Source organism: Lepisosteus oculatus, chromosome 22 (assembly GCF_040954835.1).
Source record: "Lepisosteus oculatus isolate fLepOcu1 chromosome 22, fLepOcu1.hap2, whole genome shotgun sequence".
NCBI classification, from domain to species: Eukaryota; Metazoa; Chordata; class Actinopteri; order Semionotiformes; family Lepisosteidae; genus Lepisosteus; species Lepisosteus oculatus.
This window is the reverse complement of record NC_090717.1, coordinates 2,432,006-2,459,525: the sequence shown is the minus strand read 5'-3', so window position 1 is coordinate 2,459,525 and position 27,520 is coordinate 2,432,006. Positions and strand designations below refer to the sequence as shown.

The window sequence follows — 27,520 nt, the reverse complement described above, 5'->3', positions numbered from 1 at the left end:
ACATGCAAACTCCACACTGATAGGGGTCCCAAGCTGTACTCGATCCCTGTACCATGGAGCTGTAAGACAGTAGTCTAACTGTGTTTCCTTGTGAGTGCATCGTGGTGCCCTGAGTGCTTCATTTTTGGATGCACTGTAGGGCGGCAGGTCTAACCCCCCTTGTGCCTTCTTGTGTTTCTCCAGCTGACAAGACGGCTGCCGCCCATTAAGGAGGCCAAGCCGAGACTGCAGAAGCTCTTCAGGGATTTCTGGCTGTACTCTGTGGTGATGGGGTTTGCTGTGGAGGGCTCAGGTATGTGTTCAAGAGGTCATCGAGTGGACTCTTGTCTTATCCCCTTGTTTGACTGCAGTGATCAACAAGGTTGCTTCAGCGAGTGTAACAGCATTTAAAATTCTTCAAGGCCAAAAAGCAGAAGTACTGAATTTTATTTGGATAATGCACAAATTTACACAGGTTCTGATATGCTTCTTACCAATTTAATCAGGTAAGCCACACTGAAGTGGGCAACACCCTCCCTCACAGGAGAGTAGTATTGCTCAGTGTTGCTTGAGGAGCAGCACTGTGGGGCCGGGTTCAGGGTCCTGCGCCTGTATCTGGAAGGCTGTGGGTTCAAATCCCAGGTGAGATACTGCTGTTGTAACCTTTGAGGGAGGTCCTTTGCCCAAATAATTTAAATAAAGTAACTCAGGTGTATAAGTGGGTGCAAATGTCAGTCACTTTGGATAAAAACGTCAGTAAAATGAAATAATGTAATTCTCGGCTTTACCCGTGACGGCATGATGCTTGCATAGTGAATGAGCCCAGGGCACCAGTTACAGACGCTCGCCTCTTCTTCTGCCTGGTGCTTGGCCTCTCGTAAGGAGGTTTTGCTGTGTGGTTTGCGGTCTTCCCGGCGTGACGCTTTGCTCTGCCCCCCGCAGGCCTGTGGCCCGAGGAGTGGTACGAGGGCGTGTGCGAGATCGCCTCCAAGTCCCCCCTGCTCACCTTCCCCAGCGGGGAGCCCCTGCGCTCCGAGCTGCAGTACAACTCGGCCCTCAAGAACGACACCGTCACTCCCGTAAGCCTCCGGCACGCGGCTCCTCTGGGGAAAAGGGGGCTTTGATTATGAAAGGTTACAGTCATGTTCCTCAGAAGGAACTTAGTTTTTCTGCAGTCCCTCTCAGCCTTGTGTACGGTGCTTCTTTCTGTTTCTTTCTACGCACTTAATATTGAAGGAGGGCAATAATAATAAGAAGAATTAATTATTACTATTATATGAGTGAAAGGTAATCACTTGCACTTCATCTGTATGGTATCCAGCCAGAACTCTGCAAGTCTTGACTATGAACGTAGTTGCAGTGATCTTGGATGGGAGGGGGGCTATCTTTTTTCTAGAAGTGCCTGTGCTCAGAGTCGTCTTTTCCCAGGCTGAGCTGAATGACCTGAGAAGCACCATTATAAACCTACTGGACCCCCCCCCTGAAGTGGCTGCCCTCATCAACAAGCTGGACTTCGCCATGTCGACTTACCTGCTGTCGGTGTACAGGCTGGAGTACATGAGGTATTTCAGCCCCGTTGTCAGCGTTCACCTATGTTCCTTCAGCTGCGGCTAAAAATCGCTGGGCTTCATTCAGGTCTGGGCGTACCTTCTGTGTGGAGTTTGCATGTTTTTCCTGTGTGTGGGGGGGTTGCTGCCCTCTTCCAAAGGCATACGGGTTAAGTTAATTAGTGTCTCTAAATTGTCCCCGTGTGTGCGCACCCTGCACTGCTTGTAGGATTAAATTGCTTTCTGATGATGGATGGAGTCCTGATTTTTTAAAAAATCAGATTGATTTTTGTTAAACTTACATAGTAGTAATTCTCATGGGCAGTACTGGAGATCATGACTCAATTTAAATGCATCCTGACTGGGTGCCAGTAATCTTGTGATCTGTTTGAATAATGTTTTGCAAATCAGGCCCATGAAAGCATTTGTTTCTAAAATAACTTCACTATGTTATGGGTTGTGGAACTCTCCACTCATTTAATGGAAAAACCCAGTTTAGCAAAAGAAGCTTTCACACTCTCTTGCCCAGGGTCCTGCGGTCCATGGATCCGGATCGCTTCCAGGTGATGTTCCGATATTTCGAGGACAAAGCCATACAGAAAGACAAGTCAGGTAGGTGAATACAGGACAGTGGCAATAATGCTTTGTTATTCACAGCCTGCATCTCGTTTTTATTTTTTGCAAAGTCGGATCCATTTCTAATCGGAATCATTTGCAATTGCCAGGGATGATGCAGTGTGTGATAGCAGTTGGCGACAAGGTCTTTGAGGTTTTCCTCCAGATGATGGCTGAAAAGGTACTGCACGTTAATCTTGAAACGTTGTGGACACATGATTGTGCCCTGTTACAAAACATTATCACTTTGTTGTTGGTGGTGCTATTGCTTTCTCATTGGGGAATAAAGTGTATAACTGCGGTCAACACGCACTAGAAAAATACTGCTACCCCAAGAATCAGCTGAGAGAGGAATAACTAGATATATTCCAGGGCTTTAAGGGAATGTCCTGCACTGACAGACTGATGGTGCTAAAACCTTTTAATCTTATATAGAGAAATCACAAGGACACCAGATCCAAGCATTCTCAAAGGCACAAAGTGAACTCTTTTAGATTTCTTCAATCTGAATATATCAGGATTTGCCAGGAAATTTGTCACTGTCAGGATTTACAGTAAAATAAAAACTGCAAAGGAACAAGTAAAGGTTTATTCCATGCTGAAAAGAGAAGAAAAGAAACGCAACGTTTGAAGGCTGAACAATTGTTTAATTTCTTCTCTCTAAACACGAAATAAACCTTAACTTGTTCCTTTGCAGCCTACGCATGCTGACGCAGCTCCCTTCTCGAAATGAAAACCAGACTTGCTTTCCAGAAACTGCCGTCTGTAACCGCTCTGTCGCTCGTTCTCTTCAGCCCAAGACGAAGGAGCACGAGGAGGAGCTGGAGAGGCACGCTCAGTTCCTGTTGGTCAATTTCAACCACACCCACAAGAGGATCCGCAGGGTGGCAGACAAGTACCTCTCGGGCCTGGCAGAGACGTGAGTGTGGCACTGCCGGCGCCGTCCCTCTCTGCAGAAGCGACCGTAGGACCGCAACACACCCACCACTTGTTTCAGAAACCTTTTCTCTCTCCTCACCCACTGGGGATCTGTAGTCTCTAAACATGATAAGAATCCTGTCTTATATTGGATATGTACCCTCTACACGCCTCGCCGCGTTGACTGAGATGTGTGTCTCCTTTCCTCTCCTCAGGTTCCCTCACCTGCTGTGGAGTGGCAGAGTTTTAAAAACCATGCTGGACATATTGCAGACTCTCTCCCTGTCCCTCAGCGCTGTACGAATTGAATTCTGTGACCCATCTCCAAGCAAGCAGAATAGGATTTTTAAATTGTTCCTAGTCTTTTTTTTTTTTCTAAAACAGGCAAAGCATATAAATCAGATTGTGAGCTTTCATATAATTGAGTAGAAAAAAACAGGTTCAATGAAGAATATTAAAGTATTCAAATAGATGTATTAACTATTTATGTAAGTATTTGATTTGTGCAGTGTATTGGAGAATTTGCTTTAAATGTAACTTCCAAAGAATTCTCTTTGACATGTATTTGCACGTGTTTGTGTGTTACTCTCAATACCAGACTAACTCTTTCAGGCCATGCGTGTTGTTTGTGTTCCTAGGACATACACAAGGACCCGCCATACTATGACATTCCAGACACACCATACAGAATCACCGTTCCAGACACATATGAAGCCAGAGAGGTGGGTTCAGCTTTGCTGTCGCTGCTGCTTGGAATTGCTGTGTCTTTGTGAAACTCCTCTGATATCGCGGGATCCTGGGCTTTTTGCTGCTCCTCTGCGATCCATCCTTCATGGGATCCCATCCTGTCCTCTTCGCCACTCCTCTGCGGTCCCTCCCTCACAGGATCCTGTCCTGTTCGCTGCTCCTCAGGGATCCCTCTCTCATGGGATCCTGTCCTGTTCGCTGCTCTTCTGCGATACCTCTCTCATGGGATCCTGTCCTGTCCTGTTCGCTGCTCCTCTGCGATCCCTCTCTCACGGGGTCCTGTACTGTCCTGTCCTGTTCGCTGCTCCTCTACGATCCCTCTCTCACGGGATCCTGTCCTGTCCTCTTTGCTGCTCCACTGCGATCCCTCCCTCACGGGATCCTGTCCTGTTCACTGCTCCTCTGGGATCCCTCTCTCACAGGTTCCCTTCCTTTGGCAGTCTTGGAGGGATGGAGGAACCAGTGATTTGGTGGTGGTGGTGGGGGGGGGGGGTTCTGTCAGAGCTTTTGCTTTTTCTGCTTTTTCCATGGATTCAGTCACTTGAGCTCTAGAACAGTTGGAACAATTCTAGGTTTTACAACTTCTGTTTTCATGGTTCTCGTTTAGAGTATCGTGAAAGATTTTGCTGCTCGATGTGGGGAGATTCTGAAAGAGGCAATGAAATGGGCGCCCTCTGTCACTAAGTCACACCTTCAGGTACGTGCAGGACTGAAAACTAAGCCTTGATACTTATATTGGTGGGGCTAGGGTTAGACTGGCGAAAAGTGTGTAAAGTTGTTATTATGTCTGTATGCATGTCTTTTTATTTTGTTTCACGTTTGTTTGCATGTTGCATTGGTGGAAGATTGTGTATAAAAGTAACAGTTTTGCTACAATTCAAATACACTTCAGGACTCAGCTGCTTTAACAAATCATTTCATTACCTTTTTAACTTTCCTATGAATGCAGGATTCTTTGTTAGGAAAGCAAATGCCTCCCCCTTGTGGACATGCTGTAGAATTGCACTTTTATGTTGTTGAAGTTGTTTTAACATATTTGAACATTGTGTTAAGGAATATCTGAACAAACACCAGAACTGGGTCTCGGGCTTGTCCCAGCACACCGGCCTGGCCATGGCGACCGAGAGCATCCTACACTTTGCTGGCTACAACCGGCAAAGTACCACCCTGGGGGTGAGTGAGGAAGAGAGAGACCTTACTGTACATTTGCCCCTACAGTAGCCAGCTCCACTCTGAATTACCATTACCTTTTGAGATATTTTGTGTGTGTGTGTGTGTGTGTGTGTGTGTGCGCATGCATATTTTTGCTTGTTTTCTGTTAAGTGTCCTGCACCATCTGATAGTTTGTTTTAAAATATTTAAACTGTTGTACTTAGGAGCATACATGAGTTTTTACAAAGTACTTTTTTATGCAGATGTTTTCTGCACCTGATGAACATTGATGTGCACTGGTATTTTGCAGTGATCATAGCTGCCTTAAAAAGTTGTAAATTCCCCTAAAAAAAAGCTACTTTGACTGGAACTAGGTTATTCTGTACTAAGAATAATGCTAGTTTAAGATATGGCCCTAAACCTGTTCAGTGAATTATCAAGTGAAAAACGCTCATATCACCCTTACAACTGCAGCTGTAACTTGCTCAGCGCTGACTGTAGGGGGCGCTTGTCCTTCGCTGACAGCTCCCAGGAGCCTGCAGGGGGCCCTGTGTTGCTGAGAGCTGAGAACGTTGCTCTTTATCCTTTATCAGCCAATTGTGCGCTGCTGCTTGGGGAAATCCAGACTCGAACCTGCAACAGGGGGCTCGGGCTAGTGCCTTTACTGGTGGAGCCACTGGGCTCGATGTTCTTACTGGTACCTGGGTCAGTCTGAGTGCTGCCCAGTGAGAGGGCTCAAGGTTCAGTTGCAGCTGCGTTTCCTATGTGCACACAACAGAGTGCGTCTGGCCAGATCTCTGGGGTTGCATGCACAGCAGGGCGCAAGTCTTTCCCACGATAAAGCGTTTTGGTTCTTCCTGGGTATTTTCTTTTTTTTTCCCCCCTCTGTGAACTGTATGCGCTGGTGAAGGGAACTGGGTATTTCAGCGTAAAACCTGGAAAATGTCAAGTTTGACTGATGGCTTCCTTACCACCTCATATCCCCAAATTTACCTGCTTACCTGACCCCCTTAGATCTCACCCAGCCCACTTAGTGTGCAGTTAAATCAAAGCCAACAAGCTTTCCTGGCCTTGCTTCAACGAAAGATATTATCCTGTCCCAATCAAAAGGCTCGGAATTGTTTAAATAAGGCAAAATGTTGAAATAAAGATTCTGATAGAGACTTGTAGGTGTTACAGGTAGGTATTAAATATGTTAGATACTAACAAAAAGAAATTTCTGTATTACTGGGTGCATTAATTATAAAAAATTAAGCGACATTGAAGACCTGGGTTCTATAGTTCTTTATCTTGAAATGGGAGATAAACTTGCAAGTCTAATATTGAGGAGTCGAAACATTTTACAGAAAAAAGCCGCTTGCAAGATCTATTTTGGAAACGGATAAATATAGTCCATTCTGAAGTTCTCAATGAGGCTGCGCAGAACTCGGATTACAGTGAGCCTGTATGCCTACAGTGGGCAGGAATTGAACTGAACATCCTGGGGAAACAGGGTCACTGTGTCTGTCCAGGCGACAGCTGCCATGCTGCCATTTTCCCTGTGATTGCAGTGGGTTTGCATGTGTATTCATCCCTGATGCTGCTTCATGCTGTTTTGTTCCATTTCCCCATTGTTGACTGCCTTGATGATGTGACTGTGTTCCTGTCGCCTCCATGTGCATCTCGCCTGTTGCCCCTGCCCTGCCATGTGTGTACCCCTCCACCAGCCAGCTTTCCTTCAGGTTTGTCTAACCCACACCATGGCTGCCACGCGTCCTGTCATCCCCGACAACGTGCCGTGTTTAGCGGTCTTCATACACATCACCTCTGTTTTTGCTTTTCGCTGCAGCGTGTCTCAGTGGCGGGGTGTGTGAGTACTGTACACGCCAGGGGTTTCAGTCCTTGAAAGAGCCAGCCGTCCTCGCAGACATCTCTTAGTCTGCTTAGCAATAACAGAGAGAAAATAATGTCTTCTGGGATAGAAAATCAAGTGTTTTCTACATAAGGTACCTGAAATGGGCTGGTGCCTGTTGCTTTTTTCACACAACGGCTTCCTTTTGACAGGGCATCTTTACAAAATGTATACTTTGGAAGTTTAACACTGGATGTCTATCTTTGCGGACATTTCAGAAGTCAGTGGAATAGCATTTGAAAGACATTTCCATAGCTTTGATTTGAGTGAACTGGAAAGCTACTTCAGGTTTGATAGTTATTTCATTTGCTGTTTATAGTATTTTTCAGTGTTTGATGAGCAGATTACAGATTACAACAGATTGGGCCCTAGTTAACTAGTTAACTTCCTTAAGTCATCCACTGACTTGTTTAACCTTTGTGGATGCATCCAAAGGTTATTCTGGCACATCAGAACAAGAAAGTGTTACAACAGTTTGCGGTGACCTTGTCTTATTATAATAATAATAATAATAAAAAACTTTATTTTATATAGTGCCTTTAAAGGTGGCTTCTCAAAGCGCTTTACAGGATGACAATAACAATAAATAAGAAGAGTATAACAATAAACAGGGAGAATACACAAGATAAGACTCAACTACAATATATATACAGAGGAGAATGTGGATGGTGGTACTAAGAAAAGCAGAGGGGTGAAGAATAGAACCAGTTAAGTAAAGGCTTTTCTGAAGAAGAGGGTTTTGAGTCTGGATTTGAAGGAGTTTAGAGCAGGTGACTCTCTGATATCCTCGGAGAGAGAGTTCCAGAGCTTGGGGGCATAACAGGAGAAGGTCCTGTCTTATATTTGATTCATTGAGGCTAACCCTGAAAAGTGCATGAAGCTTGAAAGGTATCCAGTTTAGTCAGGAGCTTTTATTGTGAGATATAACATTGTACATTATGGCAAGCATGGATAGCAAAGTACTGTTTCAGTAAGTCATTCTAGCATCACTCTTGCCCCATACCTGGGTATGAACTGATCTTAGAATTATCCATCAAAGATTGAAAAAACAGTCTAGAGGCCATGTGCTGGCACAGTGGGGTACTGTCTGGAGCGCCTAGTGGTAGTCTGAGGCTAGGTCTGTGCATTATCCAGGTAAGTAATAGAGACCAGGAAGGCTTCATCAGTTATTTTAGTTTTGAACTGTTCAGCAGCTTTTAAAAAATATGCAAATATCTGTGGAAGAATCAAACATTTTTTGCTAAATCTTCAGGGTTCAAAAACACTCCACAGAGGATCTGTGTTCATCACGTCATGGGACTGCATCTGCATTACTGAACTAAGGATCTTCTTTTTTTGGCTCATCCTGCAGACGACCCAGTTAACGGAAAGGCCGGCCTGCGTCAAGAAAGATTATTCCAACTTCATGGCATCCCTGAACCTTCGGAATCGCTACGCCGGAGAGGTAAAAGAAGTGGCTCCCCTTCCAGAGCATTATAGAAGCGTCAGAATTGTGCTGCCCTCCCACCTCCAGATTTAAACATTTATACTTAAGCAACGTGCTTGAAGCAAGTCAGATCTTAACGTTCGCAGCAGTTGTTTCTCTCAGGCTTGCGCCTGTAGGAGAGCTCTCGGGCTGTTTCAGGTTCGGGAAGCTGTGCGGAGCTTTCACTCCGTCTGCCTCACTCGGTCACTCTCTGGGCGCAGGTCTCGGGGATGATCCAGTTCTCCGAAGCCACACACAGCACCTCTGATCTCAACAAGCTGGTGATCAAGCAGATGAGTGACGCCCTGGTTGCCGCCCAGCCCGAAGCGTACACTCAGGCCATGTTCAAGCTGACAGCCCTGCTCATCAGCTCGAAAGGTACTGGACTGGCGGGGCATCGGCGGGAGGTGGATGTTACATCATACTGTGATGCATTGTGGGAAGCTGAACAACATTATCCTCGGACTGAAAAAGGCAATCAAAACCTCTCGGATGCTTTTGTACAGTATGCACAGTTGTTTCTCTGGGTTATTCAATGGTGCAGTCCAGAGTAAAACAAATAGATTGCATGACCTGACCGGTATTACCCATACTCAGTTTAAAATCGGTCTGATATTTCAGTTCTTTTGTTTTACACATTTTATTTTGCTGGTGTTTTTATCTGCGGTGAGTTACAAGGGGACCCACTGATGCACGACGGACACAAGCTGGGTGTTTTGCTAGAGCAATGTGGGTGAAGCACCATGCACAGCACTGTCTCTGCTGGGGCGTGACCTCCCACCTCTTCAGTCTCGAGTCCAGCTCCCTGGCCGCTGCTCCGCCTTTGAGTTTGCAGTGGGTTTTCCCGTCTCGGCGACTGCGTGCGCCGCGGCCGCAGGTCCTGATCTCTTCCCGCCGTCCCGCTTGTCTCTCCCGCAGACTGTGACCCCCAGCTCCTGCACCACCTGTGCTGGGCCCCTCTCAAGATGTTCACGGAGCACGGCATGGAGGCCGCCATCGCCTGCTGGGAGTGGTTCCTGGCGGCGCGGAACAGCGTGGAGGTCCCGGTACGGCTGCGTCGAGGACGCTCCTGAACACGCTAGGGCTCGGGTTTTTGTTCTTAAGAAAAACAATTTCTTAAAAAGTAGTTACCATCTTAATAATTATTGATAATAACTTAAATGTTATATAGAGCTTTTCTGGAAACTCCAATCAAAGCCCTTTACAGGTACAAGGGACACCGGTGTGTAGCCCCCACCTGGAAGATGCGCCAGTCCGCTCCCCACACACCAGCTCTCAGTGGGGAGGAGAGCAGAGTGATGGAGCCAGTTCAGAGATGGGGATTAGGAGGCCATGATTGGTAAAGGCCAGGGGGAAATTCGGCCAGGACACTGGGGTAACACCCCTACTCTTTAAAGAAACGACTGCAGAGAGTCAGGACCTTGCTTTAATGTGTCATCTGAAGGACGGCGCCTTTTTTATTGAGATAAGATCACTTTATTGGCCACAATTTCTTGTATTAGGAATTTGTCTTTTCACAGACCCCAACTTGCTCTCCAAGAGACACTCAGACAGGGAGAGAAGCTTGCGGTCAGAGCGCAGGGTCAGCCATTGTACAGCGCCCCTGGAGCAGTTGGGGTTAAGGGCCTTGATCAGGGGCCCAACGGAGTAGGATTCTTCTACCTGCCGCGGGATATGAACCAGCAACCTTCCAGCAACGGGCACAGATCCTTAGCCTCAGAGCCACCTCCCTGTATTGAATTGTAGGAAAGCTACCTTTAGTCCAAAAACTCAAAGTTTTTTAATTGCTGTACAAAAATAAATGTTTGTTTGGCACTTTTTTTTCATTGCCGTACGGTAAAAAGAGCTTTGTAGAGTGTGGAGCTTCAATCTGATTGAGTTTTACTTTTTCTGATGGCACAAAATTTGCACCTGGCTCTTTGGGATATCTCTAGAGTCCACCTCCACTCTGCAGTTTCATGTCTTTTCACTCAAGTCTGCATCTGTGCTTCTGGCCTGCTGGAACTGCAGTGCTCATAGCCCATTTCTGCTGGCAGGACTTTCAAAGCCTGACATCCATTAATGCTTTTCCTGTGACAATCAGCTTTTGTCTTCAGTGCCCAAGTAAATGGCTGCATATCCATCTGTAGAGCACAAGATCACCTGGTCTCATCTCAAATGGGAGGGATAAGTCAGCCTCAATCATTTCTTCCAGATTAAAGATTGAGGTGTTTGTTACCAATCAGTTTAATTTGGTGTAGAACAGGCAGACGCCTAGTATGCTTTACTAGGGCAGCTTACCTGGTTGATGTAGCTGTTTTTATTGATGGTGCGGTCTTTCTGGCGCTAGTTCATGCGAGAGATGGCGGGGGCGTGGCACATGACGGTGGAGCTGAAGATGGGCCTGTTCTCCGAGATGCAGAAGGAGGCCGACCCGCTGGCCGCATCCGAGGAGAGCCAGCCCATTCCCCGCCCCCCCGAGGTCACGCCACATTACATCTGGATCGAGGTGCGCGTGCAAGGTCTTCTGGGATAAAAACCTTGGCATGATGTGTTTCATGCTTGCGTCAGTAAAACACTTCTTGGCAACAATACTTAAAAGTTAAAAAAGCTTAAGTAAAAAAAATAGGTTTCATGCTTGATAGCTGATCCGTTGCATGTTGTTGAATGTCTCTTTAGGCTTTAGTGGATTATAGTTTATTTGAGATGTTTTGTATGAACTTCCCCTAAAGAAGTTGGATTTTGTTAGGTATGAAAAGGCTTTTTTATTTTTTAGCGATTTGGCGATTTGGTGCTGAACGCGGTTTTGCGTCCCTCAGTTTCTGGTGCAGCGGTTCGAGATCGCCAAGTACTGCAGCGCGGACCAGGTGGAGATCTTCGCCAGCCTGCTGCAGAGGTCCCTGTCTCTGAATGTCGGCGGGTCCAAGTGCTGCCTGAACCGCCACGTCGCTGCCATCGGACCCAGATTCAGGTGCCTCTGCCGCGTCTTTCTTTCACGCCAGACAACCGGCCGTTTTGCTAGTGCGAGGCAGAACCGCCTGTGGAATTGACACCAGCCAGATTGGTGGCATTTTGGGGGGGGGAGCAAGGAAATGCCCCAAATCTCTGGAACTCTCTGCCCAAGGATATCAGAGTCACCTTCTCTAAACTTCCAATCCAGACTCAAACCTTCTTCTTTAGAAGAGCCTTTACTGAACTCGTTCCATTCTTTACCCCTCTGCTTCTACTTTTTTTAGTACCCCCATCCATGGTCTCCTCTTGTGTATTGTAATTGTGTTTTATCTTGTGTATTCTTTGTTGTTGTCATTCTGTAAAGCGCTATGAGAAGCCAGCTTTAAAGGCGCTATATAAAATAGTTTATTATTATCATCTCTTTAGTCGTAATCCCTCTGACTGACTTCCTCATCCCTCCTCAGGCTGCTGACCCTTGGCCTCGCGCTGCTTCACGCCGACGTCGTCACCAACGCCACCATCCGCAACGTGCTGCGAGAGAAGATCTACTCCACCGTCTTCGATTACTTCAGGTAAAGCGCGGAGAGAGGAAGGAGGCGATATTCGTTCGCCGTGCAGGTGCCCCTGGTTTCTCTAGCTCTCACACTTGCGTTCCTGCAGTGCCAGATGTTTTAAGCCCTGGGTTTCATCTGGGTTTTTTTGTCTCCTCCTTGTGTCCCTGCAGCATCGCTCCGAAGTTCCCCACCCAGGGGGAGAAGCGTCTCCGTGAGGACATAAGTATCATGATCAAGTTCTACGCCAGCATGCTGTCGGACAAGAAGTACCTCGCTGCCAGCCAGCTGGTGCCGCCTGGTGAGCTCCCTCAGCGCCGTGTTCCCAGCTGTGCTCCGTTCGTTCATCGGATTTTGCGCGGTGGCCGATGTCGGCGCTTTTAAGGGTCACCTTGGATCTTTTCAGAAAACAGACCTGCACTGGTGGGTAACCACGCGGTGAAGTCATTTGCAGAGCCTTTTGAGGCATCTTAAAAGTCACATCCAACTATTTTTAAAAATGCAACTCGCTAAGGGATTTGAGCATGTGTGCCCGGCTCGTGCGTTAATGTGGGTATTTATATCGCATTCAAAGCTCTCCTCCTCTCCATAACTGAAGTCTAATGCAAGAACCTCTCAAAGACGTGAATGCATGACAGTGTGAAACACCTGAGAGGAGGCTGTTTGGCCCATGTAACTTGTTTGGATGCCAATTCACAGCCCTGGGCAGTTTATTAAGGGACCCAGAAAACCATCATGGGCCCGTTCTAAATGGCTTTACTCAATATGACCAGCTCTTTTATTTTTAAAACATTTAACTGCATAGAGAACTCATCACTGATTTCAGGAAAAATGCAACCCCCATCCAACTTATTGTGAATAACAGTCAGACCGTAGAAATTGTCAATGACTACAAGAACCTGGGACTGGTCATAGACAAAAACCTGAGTTGGGACAAATGCTGTTACACAATTTGTAAAAAAGAAAAACAGACTCTTTTTTTTCTAAGGAAGCTACACTATTTCAATCTAGACAGAACCATCCAAACATTTTTCTGCAAGTCTTTCATTGAAAGTGTCTTAACATAGCACACTTGCTAGTTGGGTATCATCAGTATCTTTGATTGTAATAGGCTGGACAAACAAGTCAAAATATGCAGCAAATTAATTGGGGCAAATCAAATTACCTTAAATATCCCCCACAGAGGGTGGCAAAGCAAGAAGTGTTTTGGATTAAGTCTCTACACCCTCCACCAAGAGTTCACACTTCTCCCATCTGGGAGACACCTCTGTGTCCCCAGGTGTAATACTAATAAGACACAGGAAATCGTTCATCCCCACTGCAGTACCTCTTTCAAACAATGTATCATTACAGTGTATCTTTTCTCTTATCTTGCTGTTTCACCCTTGCACTGACTTCTTGATAAACCTTTGCCTGTCATTGTGTTATGTTGGGATTGTGCTGTAAAACAAATTTCCCCAATGGGACAATAAAGCTTGAATTAAGTTAATTGAATCATGGACTTAAATGAGACCAATAAATCTATGGCTCTATATATAATTATAATTAAGTTCTTTTATTTACATTTTCACCCCGAAGGATCCCAAAGTACTTTTTACAAGCAGAAGGAGACCCACTACGTACATTTGTGTTTAAGCCATTAATCTAAATATACGAGAACTGAAATTTTTACAATGATAGGACTGTGTCAATCTAACCTTTAAATCCACCCCCATCCTGACATTTAAGCAGCAGTTTGCTGTTATATGCTGTGCACCTTGCATACCAGCTACACAGAATGACAGCTAAAACATCACTCCCACTACAGTCACTCTGCTCCTGATGCGCCTGGCTGCATCTGTAGGTCTTGGTGCAACAGCCACAGTTGCAGGAATCTGACTTCTAAATACCAGTGTCGGGAAGAATAGTCAGATTTTTGTCTGGGAAGAGATCTGTCCCTTTCCTAATGCAAATCTAAAAATAGTTTTTTCCTCATTTCCGCTACTTTAATCTCTCCAATTTAACATTCTGCTTGCAGTAGTGGGGTACAGTGAGTGGGCTGCTTGCTGGTTGCCCATTCATGGCTGAATGTAAGGTATGATTGGTAATGCCCATTAATGAGGCTTGTTTAGGCTTTTGAGATGTTGCTTAATTACGTGAGACTGGATTGTGTCCTCAAAACAGACTGAATCTGTTTAGGTTATGTGTTTTTCTAACCAGATCTATACCTGAGAGCAGGCCTTGGGTCTCGCCATGTGTTTAGCTACCTGCTTAAGAAGCAGGTTTCAGGTGGTCCCCTTTGCCCCAGGGGTCCACTTGGTGCTCCATTCCCGAGGCTGTTGACTCGAGCTCCCCCTTCTGCCCGCAGACAATCAGGACCCCTCTGTGAACAGCCTGTCCGTGATGACGGTCACGGATTCCAGGAACAATCTCGACGTTGCCGTCGGCTCCCGGCAGCAGACCACGCAGGGCTGGATCAACACGTACCCGCTGTCCAGCGGCATGTCCACCATCTCCAAGAAATCAGGTCGAGTGTCCACAGACCACTGCAGATCTGTCTGAGTCATGTAATGGCACTGTGCGCGCTGTCACTCGGGCTTATCCACAAAACCATTAACCAGCACCTGTTCTGATGAATAATTCCACTGTGAATGGATTCTACAATTCCGTCTTTGATCACTTGTGAAGATCAGATATGTTCTTGACACCCTAGGTAGTTGCATAACTAGTTTTTTTATTATAGGACTGTCCAAGAAAAGCAATAGGGGAACTCAGCTGCACAAGTACTACATGAAGCGCCGGACATTACTCCTGGCTTTACTGGTAAGACTGACGGTGCCCCTATTGTACTTCTGTCATGTAGACAAGTACAGCAGCCTGCTGTTCCTGCCTCTTTGCTTTGCCCCTGGCTCAGGGGGTTTGATTTGTGCTAGAGAGGAAACATTGCAACCTGTGTCTTCCAGGCCAGCGAGATAGAGCGGCTCACCACGTGGTACAACCCCCTGTCCACCCAAGAGCTGGCCATCTCCACAGAGCAGTCAGTGGAGACCAGCATCGCCAACTGGAGGTCCAAGTACATCAGCCTGAGTGAGAAGCAGTGGAAGGACAACGTCAACCTGGCTTGGAGCATCTCGCCTTACCTGGCACTGCAGCTGCCCGCCAGGTAACACAGCACTAGGGCCCTAGCTGATATACTGTTTCCAAACACCTGTTTGTGTACCTGGAAATTTCCCATCCATCCATTTTCTGAGCACAGCATCCGATTCAAGAGCCTATCCAGGCAAGCAGGCAGGGTATAAACTGAACAGGACACACACTGAACAGGACACACACGGACACGCCAGGACCCATTTTACCTGGATATTCTACTTCTATAGACTGGATATTCTATACAACTTGTCAGTTGTGCACATTGATCCACAAGCTTTCGGTGGTAAAAATTGGTGATCATTACAAAGTGTCATCTAAAGGGCTTTGGTGTTCATGGCCTTTTGTTTTGAACAAGGCAAGGGATTCGTGTCTGAAATCTAGTCTAACATAACCGGTTGTTCTCTTTTTAGAAACGGTCCCTTTCAGGAAAAGTGTCTTTATTATCCTGCTCCCTGGTGTTAAATCTCTTTTGCTTGCTAAGTGAAGGAAGGCTAGCCTGTTGTTAAGATGTTGTGATTGGCGCTCTGATGCTGAAATGTCGTGGTTTTTGTTTGCAGGTTTAAGAACGCCGAAGCTATAGTGACTGAAGTGACCCGTCTGGTCCGCCTGGACCCTGGAGCGGTCAGCGATGTCCCAGAAGCTGTGAAGGTGAGATGGACCATAAATCACCACTTAGAGAGGTCAAGAGTCAGCTGGTCACATTCAGCTCACCTTTCTTGACTCTATTCAGTTATCTGAAACACGCATATTGCTGGCTCTTCCTTACAGTATTTTCCTGAATAAACATGGTGTGACATGGTTATTTTTCCTTGTATTAAAGAGATGTATAGCTCTGGGTAGTCGCTGTTTCTTAAGTGCAGATTTGCCCCTTTTTTGCATGTTTAGGACAGTGACATTAAGTCTGTTTTCCATCATGTAATGAAAGAGTTTGTTTTCTCTGTTTGCGTCCCTGAGGAAAGTTGCTTACGGTTATTTGATCATTGCGACAATATCTGTATCGACAGAAAAGCTCTTGGCTCCACTTTATTTGTTTACTGGGGAAAAACAGAACTTGTTCCCAGTGCACAGTTTAGTCGTCTCTGTGTGCAAACAGGAGATCTACAAGCCAATTACCTTAATTGCTTGTGTTCTTTTACACACTGACAACTCCCAGAGCAGTTCAATGAGTCAGCAGCTTGAAGGATGGGACTTTAACTTCTTTGGACTAGCACAGCTTTCCGGTGTTGTACAGTTAAGTTATTGAGCTCAGAACAACAGGAAAGGCAGGAGTCTGTTAGAGACATAAGCTTTCAATCTCTTTTAAGGGGCGTTGTGGTAATCTGATATTACATGCATGAGGCGTCTGCTAAAGTTCTTTGTCTGCAAGAAAAACTGCTGCCACTGTGTTGAGCTTCTTGAAAAGGTGCTTTGCTTGAAAATTGTAGGATCAAGCCTTTATACATTATAGCCCAGTTCATACTGTGCAGTAAATCTAGACAAGATCATTCACACAATAAAATAGTGAAAGGCTTAATATTTGTGGTTTTCTTTTTGCAGTACCTGGTGACGTGGCACACAATAGATGCCGATTCCCCTGAGCTGAGCCACATTCTGTGCTGGGCACCCACTGATCCCCCCACTGGCCTGTCCTACTTCTCCAGCATGTACCCTCCACACCCGCTGACGGCGCAGTACGGAGTCAAAGTGCTCCGCTCATTCCCACCTGTAGGTGGCAGCATTTCACTGTAGTCAAAGTTCACCTGTGGTGTGTAGCGAAATGTGATAACATAAGACAGATCACAAACCAGAGGAGACCATTCAGCCTATGTAGCCCATTTGGTAAATGTTAATTCATCCTAGGATCTCATCTAGCTGTTTCTTGAAAGAAGCCAGCGTATGGGCTGGGTAGTTTGTTCCACACTCTTACAACCCTCTGGGTAAAGACGTGTCTCCTGTATTCAGCTTCTAGTGCACTTCCAGGTAGTTTCCTCTTCACTTTAACTGCACGTAGATGTTTAGATGCAATTTGATTAGTGCAAATTTGCTGTTACCTACGCTTATTCCAGAAGAAATCACAACTGAAACGTTAAACATTGTAAGTCACAGTGCAGGCAACTTATTGTGTAGATTCTGTGTATAAGGAAGCCACTCTTGGTTTATTTCACAGCTTTCGTGGAGATTTTTGGCTCCCAGAATATTTAGTCAACAATTTTGAGACCCTCACACACTTCACAATTATTTTTATTTTTGAGGTAAAAAAGGGTTCTAGTCGTGATTTAAATTAATTAGAAATTGTTATAAGTGGTTCATTTAGTCATGTCTCACTGTGGTTCACTGTTACTAATTGTTAGTAATTAGGACTTTTAGTCTAATTAGTCTGTTCTTAATTAATCCCTGGGTGTAATGATTATAAAAAGGCAGAGAATAGTTGCAGTCTTTAAGACAATGGATGTTTTGAACTTTGTTTACTCATTATTTGAGAAATTGTATTAACAAATTCTTTTTTTGACAGGATGCTATTTTATTCTACATTCCCCAAATTGTCCAATCTCTCCGGTATGACAAGGTGAAAAATCTACATTTTACAATGATTTGTGTTTAGTCTGATTCATTCATTTTAATGTTGTTTGAACGCTGATTTACTCTTCATTTTTTATGTTTAAACTGGCAAGTTAAACTTGCTTAAATGTGCGAGGATTGGATTTCAGTGTGCGGGTGGTAATTAAGAAAAGCCCTTTAAAAGGTCTCCTGCGCTTTCCAGTGGAAAACGAGGACAGACTCCGTATTGATCCAAAGGGAACAGCAAACAGGAGTGTTTCTTCTTGCACCGGACGAATGTGTTTCGTGTCTGATCTCTCTGTGTGGCTCCTGCAGATGGGCTACATCAGGGAGTACATTCTGTGGGCAGCAGCCAAATCCCAGCTCCTGGCCCACCAGTTTATCTGGAACATGAAGACCAACATCTACCTGGATGAGGAAGGACACCAGAAAGACCGTACGTTGGAAACGTCTCACTCACAGCTCCCCTGCAGTGCACAATCCTTTATTCTTACCCTAATGTAAATTAAAAGGTTAGTTATTGCTTGGATCATTTGCTTGCTTCAGAGATGAGCAGGTTTGCCTGAAGAAAAAAGTTTCTAGACAGCAAAAAGCCTAAACAAAAGCTAAACTGGTCTGAAAGAACAGAGGACTTCAATGGAGCTTAAAGGAATGAGGCTGTGGTCCCTGGGTCTGTTTTTTGGCATTGTTTGTCGAAATGTCCTTTTTTTTCCCCCCTGATCCCATTTCTTTTCTCTGCAGCCGACATTGGGGATCTGCTGGAGCAGCTGGTGGAAGAGATCACTGGATCCCTGTCTGGCCCAGCCAAGGACTTCTACCAGAGGGAGTTTGATTTCTTTAACAAGATCACCAACGTCTCCGCTATCATCAAGTACGGGAGTGAACTCCTTGCCGCGAAATTGGAAATACAGTATAGTAGGCCCTTGTCCAACGCGGGGAATACGGGATCCGACGTGCATTGGAGAAACCTGTATACGTCTACGTGTATATGTGTATACATCTATTCTGCCCTACCTACTGTATATAGAAAAATCCCAGGGTGTTTCTCAAAATGGGTAGGGGTGTTACCTCGGCGTCCTGGCCAAATTTCCTATTTGCCTTTACCAATCATGGCCTCCTAATAATCCCCATCTCTGAACTGGCTTCATCACTCTGCTCTCCTCCCCACTGAGAGCTGGTGTGGGGTGAGTGTACTGGCGCACTATGGCTGCAGTCGCATCATCCAGGTGGGGCTGCACACTGGTGGTGGTGGAGGAGATCCCCATTACCTGTAAAGCGCTTTGAGTGGGGTGTCCAGAAAAGCGCTATATAAGTGTAAGCTATTATTATTAATTATACAAAACTGAATGAAATGAAAATAGAATAGAAACAGTTTACCTGACAGGATTGCTTATGTGCCGAGGTAGAAAGACTCGGCCTTCTCGGGTAGCTGCGTCTTCTAGAACAGAGCATTGCATTCAAGGCCGAGGCTAAACGCATGACAGTGTAACGACACAGTAGTAGAGGAGTTTATTGCCTTATGTGCACTGGAATTCTTAATGACGCCGATTGCTCAGGACATGCACAGTACAGCAGCCACCACCAATGGAGACAGTACATCACAAACATAAGAACTCATAACAGCCAGAACTATAAATATGTTGCAGATAATAATAAAAATGCAGTAGTGGGGAAAAGAAAAACATGGTAGACCATGCAAAATGTGCAGACGTGCATCGAGTCTGAGATGTTGCAAGTAGCTGTCGAGGATGCAGTAGGGTAGCAGCTGTTCTTAAGCCTGGTGGTCCGTGCTTTAATAGTGCGGTACTGCTTGCCAGAACGTGGGAGGAGGACAGATTTTTTGGCTGGGATAGTTGGGACCCTGAATGATGGACTGGGCTTCATTGCCACAGTGGATCTTGTGAATCTCACCGAGTGGTGGTAAATCACATCCAGTAATCCTCTGGGCCGTTGCCACAACCCTTAACAGTGCGTCTTCGTCATGCCTGGTAGTATTGTTGTACTCCCCAGTGATGCCACTAGTGAGGACACAGGGCACGAGCTCGCCCTTGCTTGTCCCGAGGCCACGCCTGCGCGCCAAGGCTCCCTCAGGCGATCAAGGTGGATTCTGGGATGGCGCTGCATAGTTTGAAACCAGAAGGACGGCTCGGCTGTTTGGAAAATGTTCTTAAACGTGGTGCCCGGTGTTATCAGAGTTCACTTGGCTAGATCAGATCGCCCAGAGGTCAGCTTCAATTAGCACTCAGATTGTCTCCTGCAGTAGTCCTGGACTCCTACAGTAACCCTTTAGGGCTCGTCAGGGCGTGAAAGACCTGTAAGTAGAAACTTGATGAACTCTGGATCTGTGCTTCTGGCCTAGTGACTTCTAAGCCTAGTGGCTTAGTCCTGCTGCTTGTATAAATGGGATTTCAACAATGAAAACCTTTTTGTGTTACTTTACAATTGTTGGAAGCATACGCACAATACAGCAGCACTTCTTTCTTTTTACAGAAAAAAACAGAAATGCAAGCGAGAGTGGGATTTAACCCCAGACTGGGGTGGGATTTTAAATGAGTCCTGGTTTCATGGGGTGTACAGGAAATGGAGTGAAAACAAAAACAAACAAATGACTTCAATGTCTTTTTTATGCAGACATTTCATACATTCCTTTAATATTACCCGTTACTTGGATTGGTAGAAAACCCTGCCGCTGGCTGTTAGAGATTTGTTTTCTTTTCCTGGAACTTTTTGGGTAATTTTTCTCAGACAAGGTGCTTTTTAGCAATTGTCTTCTAACCCCTTGAAGAGCAGTGAGTGTGAGCTGCAGAGATGCTGGTACCAGTTTACAGATCCGTGATTAGACCCGTTTTGACAGGCCTGATTAAGCCAGATAAAGAGATGCTTTTGAGTTGCCTGACTTAATCCCACAGGTGTAATTACAGCGCCACTTGCCTCATTAGAGCAATAATTTGAGTTTATGCGATGCAATCTTGTGGAAAACTTCAAACCAAACAACAAAGCACTCATGCTGTTGAATTTTACTCCCTCTGATTTTTCTGTCAGTGCTTTGAGTTATATCTTTATATACATGTATTGAAATGTAAACCTGATCTCACTTAAGTACTTTAGTTTACCATTGTGCTGTCGTTGTGGAATAGCAAATGGGATGCAAGTCAAAATCATGCAAAAGGTGCACACTTGTATCATGTTGGTAACGACTTAATTGTGCCCAGTTACCGAGTAACACACCTTAATTTCTGACTTTTAATTCTGTTTTTCTAGGCCTTCCCCTAAAGGAGAGGAGAGAAAGAGAGCCTGTCTGAAAGCTCTGTCTGAGATTAAAGTCCAGCCTGGTAACATCCTATTAAAATCACATAGTGTCTATAGTGTCATAAATGTCACAAGTTTACTATTAAATGCGTCCTCATTAAGAATGTTCAACAGTCTTGCTCTTAGTGATTTAAACAACTTATTCTTTTAAACTGGAGCTGAATCCAAAAATCTGTGATAAAGCTAAATCTATGTGTCATTTCCAAACTGATCATAGAAGGATGATTTTTACTATCTTTGATGTATTTCTTCATTTTCTTTGCCTTGGATTGTAAAAAAGATTTCCACCCCCTTCGCCCCTAGTTCCAGACTTCACCTCCGGGCAGCTTCCTGTTAGCCAGGAGGGTCCGATTTCCCCCAGTGGAAATCCACTATGAGCTAGTCACTCTGGCATTAGTGAGTGGCGAGTGATGTAGTCCAGCATTAGTGGCTGGTAAAACAGCGGTTCAGACTAACCCATTAAAATATTAACTTTAATGTTGTACTCTGGTGTCTAGAAAGCATCACACAGGCCGTAATTTGGATTGAAACGCTCCGGCTTGTGTTTTCGCAGGCTGCTATTTGCCTAGCAATCCCGAAGCCATCGTTTTAGACATCGACTACAAGTCTGGAACTCCCATGCAGAGGTACGGAGCTCCTACCCCACTGTCTCCAAGCGCTCTGCGTTGTGACATGATGGCTGTGAAACCGTCACTGGCCTCAGAGAAAACACTGACTGTAGATGCTTCTGCTGTATTGCATTTAAAGCTTTGAATGTGAAGCACAAAATACTCTCAAGAAGTGTGCATACATATTGTTTTTGTACTCTTTCAGCGCTGCTAAGGCCCCTTACCTCGCAAAGTTCAAAGTGAAGCGCTGTGGTGTCAGTGAGCTGGAGAAAGAAGGTAGGTGACTGGCATCAGTGCCTTTAACTAAGTCACATTGTGGGCCAATGTGTATTTGTCAAATCCACAAACGTCACGAGATTTAACCTTAATACTGACCTGGGGTTGTTAACTGATGGGCTGATTTGTCAATACCTGTGAGCAATGCAGAAATATTGAACTTCCGTTTTGACCAACTCTGTGCTGAACATTCATGCTGTACAAGTAGAATGGCCATGCATCACTGTCACAGGTGCCTGTCCTCTAGTCCTTTTTTGCTTCCACCTTTTGAGATTTTGGGAAAGCAATGTTCCTTTGTCCTCTGGCCCAGGACTGCGCTGCCGGTCGGACTCGATCGACGAGGCTGATGAGACTGGAGAAGGAAGTCGGCGAATCTGCTGGCAGGCAGCCATCTTTAAAGTTGGTGATGACTGCCGACAGGTATGAGTCTGGTGGGATTCATGCACGTGTGACTTAAAACTGTTTTAATTTAACACGCTTGGATTATCCTGTTGATGGACTTGCTGCAGTGCGTGGGCTGTCGGTGGACAGTTAATGCACAGTTTAGCAGCAGGCAGGCAGGGAGGGGCAGGTTATTTAAGGACAGTTATTTTGGGTATACTGTACCCACTTGGTTTTGGAATCACCAACCGTGCATTTTCCACATTGTGGCTCCCGTCTATGAACCCTGCAACTGCACATGGGAGAATGTAGCAGTGAAGGTGGACCTCTTGGACCTGCCCATTGGGTCTCTTGCTTCTTAACAAGCCACAGGCACTCCAGCCCTGTGCTTCGAGGATCAGTGCCTCTCTCGCCAACAGCACTGTACCAAAAGTGCCCTGGCCATCTAACAAGAGCCGTTACCAGGAGCTGAAAGAGCCCTGGGCAACTAATCCCAGTGTCCCATAAGCCCTCTATGACCAGGATTTTCCGTGAGGAATCGTCACTCGTGACACAACCCAAGCTTGAACCCACATTGCCTAGATTGGAGAGTTCAGCCTGTGCTTTGGGCATGAGACTTCTATTGGGCGAAAATGAACTTCTTGTCGGTCATGGATTTGTTTTTACATTTCTTCTGTTTCATTTCCCTTTGCAGGACATGTTAGCCCTGCAGATCATTGGGTTGTTCAAGAACATCTTCCAGCTGGTGGGTCTGGACCTGTTTGTGTTCCCCTACAGAGTGGTGGCTACAGCCCCTGGGGTGAGTGAAAGCGTTAGTCTTGCAAGGCCGGAGGAGTGGTAGAAGCATGATGAGATGTAATGGAAAGAGTGCTGGGAAATTTCTGCAAGATGTGAAACTACCACGTGCAAATGGGCACATGTACGAAACACCCATTGTGGAATGTCTTTGATGTGTTCAGGGTCAGGGGTCACAAATACAGGCAAGAATTCCACATGCTCTTTCTCTGCAAGTTCTGTTTGTTTTACTTTTTTTTTTACAAAAAAATTAAACCAGTGTTATATTTCCAACATATGGTGAAAAATGTTTTCTATAAACTCTGGTATTTATGTTTGATCCAACACTATGATCTGCTCTGTGTAAAGTCAGCACTCAACATCTGTTCTTGCAGTATTTTTTTTATTTGGAAGATACAGTGGGGGGAAGGTGTTTTTTAGAAGTTTCCCGTTCTGTATGTGCAGCTCCATTGTGTCGGAGTCAGGTTTGCTTTTAATAGTGACATCTTCTGTCCAGTTCTGTAATATATTGTACCTCTCCTTAAGCTTTCATATTGATTCATATTGAATCAGCTAATGGCCTCCAATAATCCTTTTCCTAACCATGAAATTAAAGACTTAAGATCAAAACACACTGTGCATATTGTACTCTCGTATTTAGTTATTGCTTTTGCTCATCTCAGAGTTGGAGAATTCTCACTTTATTAATTATAGTTAAAGTCCTGATTATGCATTTCAGGATTTGCATTCTATCTGCCCAAAACCAGAATTCAGGCTAGAGACTTTGGAGTCTTGTGGGTTCACACTGTGCTTGTGGATAGGATGTTTTGTAATTACATTTTTGTCCTTCTGGCATTATGAATGCAAGCTGTAGATAATCACCTTCTTCTGTGATGCAATATTGAATTGAATATAAAATTAATGGAAATGTAAATTACTAACTTTCCCTTTAGACAATCTGCAATGCAAGTGTGTTGTCTTTTATTAATTAAATTAAACAAACAAAAAAAAGAAACTTGTTTTGCCTGGTGGGCATATAGCAGCATATTACACTGCTGATAAATGTATCAGTGTTTTTTTTTTCCTTTCCCTCATAACGTATTGTGTTAAATGAAATAACTAACATGGCCTCATTCTTTTTCCTCTCCCGTGAAACAGTGTGGCGTGATTGAGTGCATTCCAGACTGCAAGTCCCGGGATCAGCTGGGCAGACAGACGGATTTCGGAATGTATGATTATTTCAGGAACCAGTATGGAGACGAGTCCACGCTTGCTTTCCAGAAGGTAAATACAACAGGAAGGTTCACCCAGCTGCTCCAGAGGGCAGCTTTAACAGCGTCCAGGAATTTTAATGGATTTGCTTTCCTGTCTTGACAGCGCCCTTCTTGCATGTCTTTGTTGACCAGTTTAGGTTGAATTAAGTGCTGTAAAGACTAGGTTTTCTGCTGAAGTCTCAGATTGTTCAAGGTGCTGAATATGAAGATGTTGCTTAAACTAGACATTCATTTATGGCTTCTGTCTGGCAGTGTTTTTTTCCGTGCAAAAGGCCGAGCAGAAAGGATGTTGGTATTGATGAATGGCTGGGTTAGGGAAAGGAATGTGGCCCAGATGTGCGATTCCCTGGGGAGTTTCCACCTGTTCTGCTGTCTCCCGCTCCAGGCTCGCTACAACTTCATCCGCAGCATGGCCGCCTACAGCCTGCTCCTGTTCCTGCTGCAGATCAAGGACCGGCACAACGGAAACATCATGCTGGACAGCAAGGGTCACCTCATTCACATCGGTCAGTTACCAGCTTGTCCACCGGAGTCTCGGTTGTGGAATTACTTTCCAGAAAGGGACAGAGTCTTGCAGTGAACTTCATCACACACACTCACACACACACTCACACTCACACACACACACACAAAAGTCAGACCACCTTTAAAATATCACACAGTTCAAGTTTACAACTTTACTATGGTTGTCAATAAAACATTTATTTTCAGAATTCAAATCATGCAAAGCTATCATTAACACAAAGAGTGATGATTTAGGACATTTTTTTTTGTGTGCTATCTTAACATTTACAGAAAGAAATTGCATACCTGAGAAAATGAAAGCAAGGTCAAAATTTGCCAAGGCACAGAGTCTCAGTGAGAAAGGTATAGAGGTCTAGCCAGTTCCCGGCCCCTGAGAGCACAGGACACGCTGGGTTCACCTTTTCATTCATCGCTTCACGCACAAACTCCTCCGCACACTGTCTGTTGTGCAACAAGGTCTGAATTTCTGATTTGTTTTTTTGTGCGGGCTTGACCCCTAGACTTCGGGTTCATGTTCGAGAGCTCGCCCGGAGGAAACCTGGGCTGGGAGCCGGACATCAAGCTGACCGATGAGATGGTGATGATCATGGGGGGCAAGATGGAGGCAACCCCCTTCAAGTGGTTCATGGAGATGTGTGTCCGGGGGTACCTGGCCGTGCGGTGAGTGCAAGGGGAGATGGGGCCAGCAGGGGGCGCTGGGGAGGGCTTTGCTCTGGTCCAGTTTTCAGCCAATCTCAAAGGAAGCTTGCGAACCTGCAGGCAGAGGGAGGAGTAAATACAAACGACGTGCCTGTGCTAATAATTTTTTCCTGTTTAATTTAACTTGCCTTTCTCGCCTTGAGAAGAAATGCCTGCATTATTGAATGTCAGCTCCCACCCTGGCGGCGTTATTGGTGGGATGAGATGTGGCTGAAATGTTTAACTTTGCACGTTCTGGCCTGAAGTTAACGAATATAAGAGGTGTGAAAGCAGGGATGGCATAGTACGTGTGTTTATTCTCTGTACTGCATGGAGGTGTCAATGGCTTTATTAATACCTCTATCTCTCCGTGTCTCTCCTGTGTGCTGCCCTGCAGGCCCTACATGGAGGCTGTTGTGTCTCTGGTGACCCTGATGCTGGATACAGGCCTGCCTTGCTTCCGCGGACAAACAATAAAATTACTCAAGTAAGATGGAGCTCCCACGTGAAACGTGACACTTTCTGAGCCCTACCTTTATCTCAACTCTTAGAGTAGGTCATCTGAAACCTGCAGAAGAGGCTGAGGAGAGAGTCAAAGGCAGTAGAACCAACACCGTGTCCTTTGCAGATTATGGATGCTGTTTTTGTGAGGAGTCTTGAGATTAACCATGGTTTTTCTCTCCAGGCAAAGGTTCAACCCCAGTATGAGTGAAAAGGAGGCTGCTGCCTTCATTATCAAAGTCATTCAGAGCTGCTTCCTCAGTAGCAGGTGAGCTTTGGTCTGTTTTGTTTTTAGCCTTCTGAGTGTAGCTGTGCAAGATCTTTCTTCTCACATCTGAATTTCCCACACTTCTGTAGACGGGTAGCTCCTCTCTGTAGTTGTTCTGTAAAAATGTCTGTGAATTGCTTTGTCTGGTAGCATTCGTTTTGAATGTTTTGTGGGTGTCGGGTTTAATTTTTTCTCATCATTGAGCTTTATCCAGTTTCCCAGCACTGCCCTTTACATGAGCCCTTGGAGTGACGCACCTACTTTCTCTATCAGCATGCTAAACCGCTTAGACACTCGCAGCCCCTCTTAGTGCACTGCAAAGGTAATATAGTGTCCACATCCTTCAGCAACCAATTTACCAAATATCTCATGTTTTTCTCTCCTGCTTTTTTAGGAGTAAAACCTACGACATGATCCAGTACTACCAAAACCAGATTCCCTACTGAGAAAGGAATATATCGGAAACAACTCTGCTTTTTATTCACACATTTCAGTAGTGTCCAGAATGTGGTGCACTTTAAATATAAAACACTTCCTATATTCTGCTTGCATGTCTAGTGTATGGGCATCGAAGGACTACTTATTCCATTTAATTTATTTTTGAGTAAATTTTGATCTTCAGATGTTTTCTGTGATGGGAGTATTTTTTTTAGCTGTACTTGGAACAAAAGGCTGGAACGAAGTTTGTCCCTTGTCCCCAAGGACAGTTTTTATGACCATGGACCTAACTGTAGTATCCGTTGTATATTTAAACAAATTTATGCAAATAGTTTTCTGGAATATATTATGTAGACTTACCTTGAGTACCTAAATGGTGAATTTTTTTTCACACTGTAAAAGTTACTTGCATTAATGTCTGTAATCTGTTTGTGATTATATTGGGATAGTAACAAAAATGAAATGTCAATGTATCTCTGGGATAATGTATGTTTTGGGAAGGACATGACAAAGTTTTTAATTGTATAAAATTATATGAAATAAATGATTTAAAAGTATTACCGGGCTATTTTCTGTGAAATTATTTGGGTTATACGGTTAAGGTGTGTGTGATTTTTAATACAGAATGCAGACAACTCTTGGAGCGTGACATGAAGCTGAAAGCTTTGACAGGTCTTGCACAACCCCCTCAAGTTGAATTCTTAAATTTCATCACATGCATTTTTGTATCTCACCTTTATAACCTCAATTACCTGTTTGCCTTCACAGGTGCAATGAAAAACCACAGTATACTGTTGTGTGTTACTGTATGGTGCTGTGTTGTATGGGTGCAAGTAAGGCAGTTTCAGTTTAATGCAAATATACTTTCCAATGCAAACTAGTGAACACCAGAGGGCCTCCATAAGCTTTGATTATTCATTCATGCCAAAGAACCCTGGACTACAGTACAAAAAAAAAGGACAGAAGTAATAAATCTTTATCAGTGTCTTCAAGATGGTGTTAATTTGGAATCCCAAAACCAGGGG

At 44.9% G+C, this 27,520-nt stretch overlaps 1 protein-coding gene across 3 annotated transcripts in view; it reads left to right on the top strand.

The window, feature by feature from the left end:
- Positions 1 to 27,052, top strand: part of pi4kab (phosphatidylinositol 4-kinase, catalytic, alpha b) — a 44,458-nt gene extending 17,406 nt beyond the window's left edge. Inside the window, exons 20-56 of one of the 3 annotated variants that reach the window (XM_006640117.3) lie at positions 184 to 292; positions 922 to 1,058; positions 1,408 to 1,541; positions 2,056 to 2,138; positions 2,252 to 2,322; positions 2,936 to 3,060; positions 3,275 to 3,356; positions 3,698 to 3,781; positions 4,414 to 4,503; positions 4,860 to 4,979; positions 6,665 to 6,679; positions 8,201 to 8,293; positions 8,536 to 8,692; positions 9,233 to 9,360; positions 10,644 to 10,802; positions 11,113 to 11,264; positions 11,710 to 11,817; positions 11,970 to 12,097; positions 14,144 to 14,302; positions 14,519 to 14,598; positions 14,739 to 14,938; positions 15,483 to 15,573; positions 16,462 to 16,629; positions 17,417 to 17,470; positions 17,779 to 17,899; positions 18,205 to 18,334; positions 20,725 to 20,795; positions 21,326 to 21,398; positions 21,586 to 21,656; positions 21,967 to 22,076; positions 22,732 to 22,836; positions 23,970 to 24,095; positions 24,471 to 24,591; positions 25,111 to 25,270; positions 25,686 to 25,775; positions 25,974 to 26,057; positions 26,452 to 27,052. In XM_006640117.3, coding sequence (XP_006640180.1) covers positions 184 to 292; positions 922 to 1,058; positions 1,408 to 1,541; positions 2,056 to 2,138; positions 2,252 to 2,322; positions 2,936 to 3,060; positions 3,275 to 3,356; positions 3,698 to 3,781; positions 4,414 to 4,503; positions 4,860 to 4,979; positions 6,665 to 6,679; positions 8,201 to 8,293; positions 8,536 to 8,692; positions 9,233 to 9,360; positions 10,644 to 10,802; positions 11,113 to 11,264; positions 11,710 to 11,817; positions 11,970 to 12,097; positions 14,144 to 14,302; positions 14,519 to 14,598; positions 14,739 to 14,938; positions 15,483 to 15,573; positions 16,462 to 16,629; positions 17,417 to 17,470; positions 17,779 to 17,899; positions 18,205 to 18,334; positions 20,725 to 20,795; positions 21,326 to 21,398; positions 21,586 to 21,656; positions 21,967 to 22,076; positions 22,732 to 22,836; positions 23,970 to 24,095; positions 24,471 to 24,591; positions 25,111 to 25,270; positions 25,686 to 25,775; positions 25,974 to 26,057; positions 26,452 to 26,503 — 4,041 coding nt within the window. In that variant the 3' untranslated portion in view covers positions 26,504 to 27,052. Of the gene's footprint in view, positions 1 to 183; positions 293 to 921; positions 1,059 to 1,407; positions 1,542 to 2,055; positions 2,139 to 2,251; positions 2,323 to 2,935; positions 3,061 to 3,274; positions 3,357 to 3,697; positions 3,782 to 4,413; positions 4,504 to 4,859; positions 4,980 to 6,664; positions 6,680 to 8,200; positions 8,294 to 8,535; positions 8,693 to 9,232; positions 9,361 to 9,834; positions 10,803 to 11,112; positions 11,265 to 11,709; positions 11,818 to 11,969; positions 12,098 to 14,143; positions 14,303 to 14,518; positions 14,599 to 14,738; positions 14,939 to 15,482; positions 15,574 to 16,461; positions 16,630 to 17,416; positions 17,471 to 17,778; positions 17,900 to 18,204; positions 18,335 to 20,724; positions 20,796 to 21,325; positions 21,399 to 21,585; positions 21,657 to 21,966; positions 22,077 to 22,731; positions 22,837 to 23,969; positions 24,096 to 24,470; positions 24,592 to 25,110; positions 25,271 to 25,685; positions 25,776 to 25,973; positions 26,058 to 26,451 lie in introns of those variants that run through there. The other 2 variants (XM_006640115.3, XM_069182082.1) reach the window with 2 other exon arrangements.
- Positions 27,053 to 27,520: the final 468 nt, after the last annotated feature.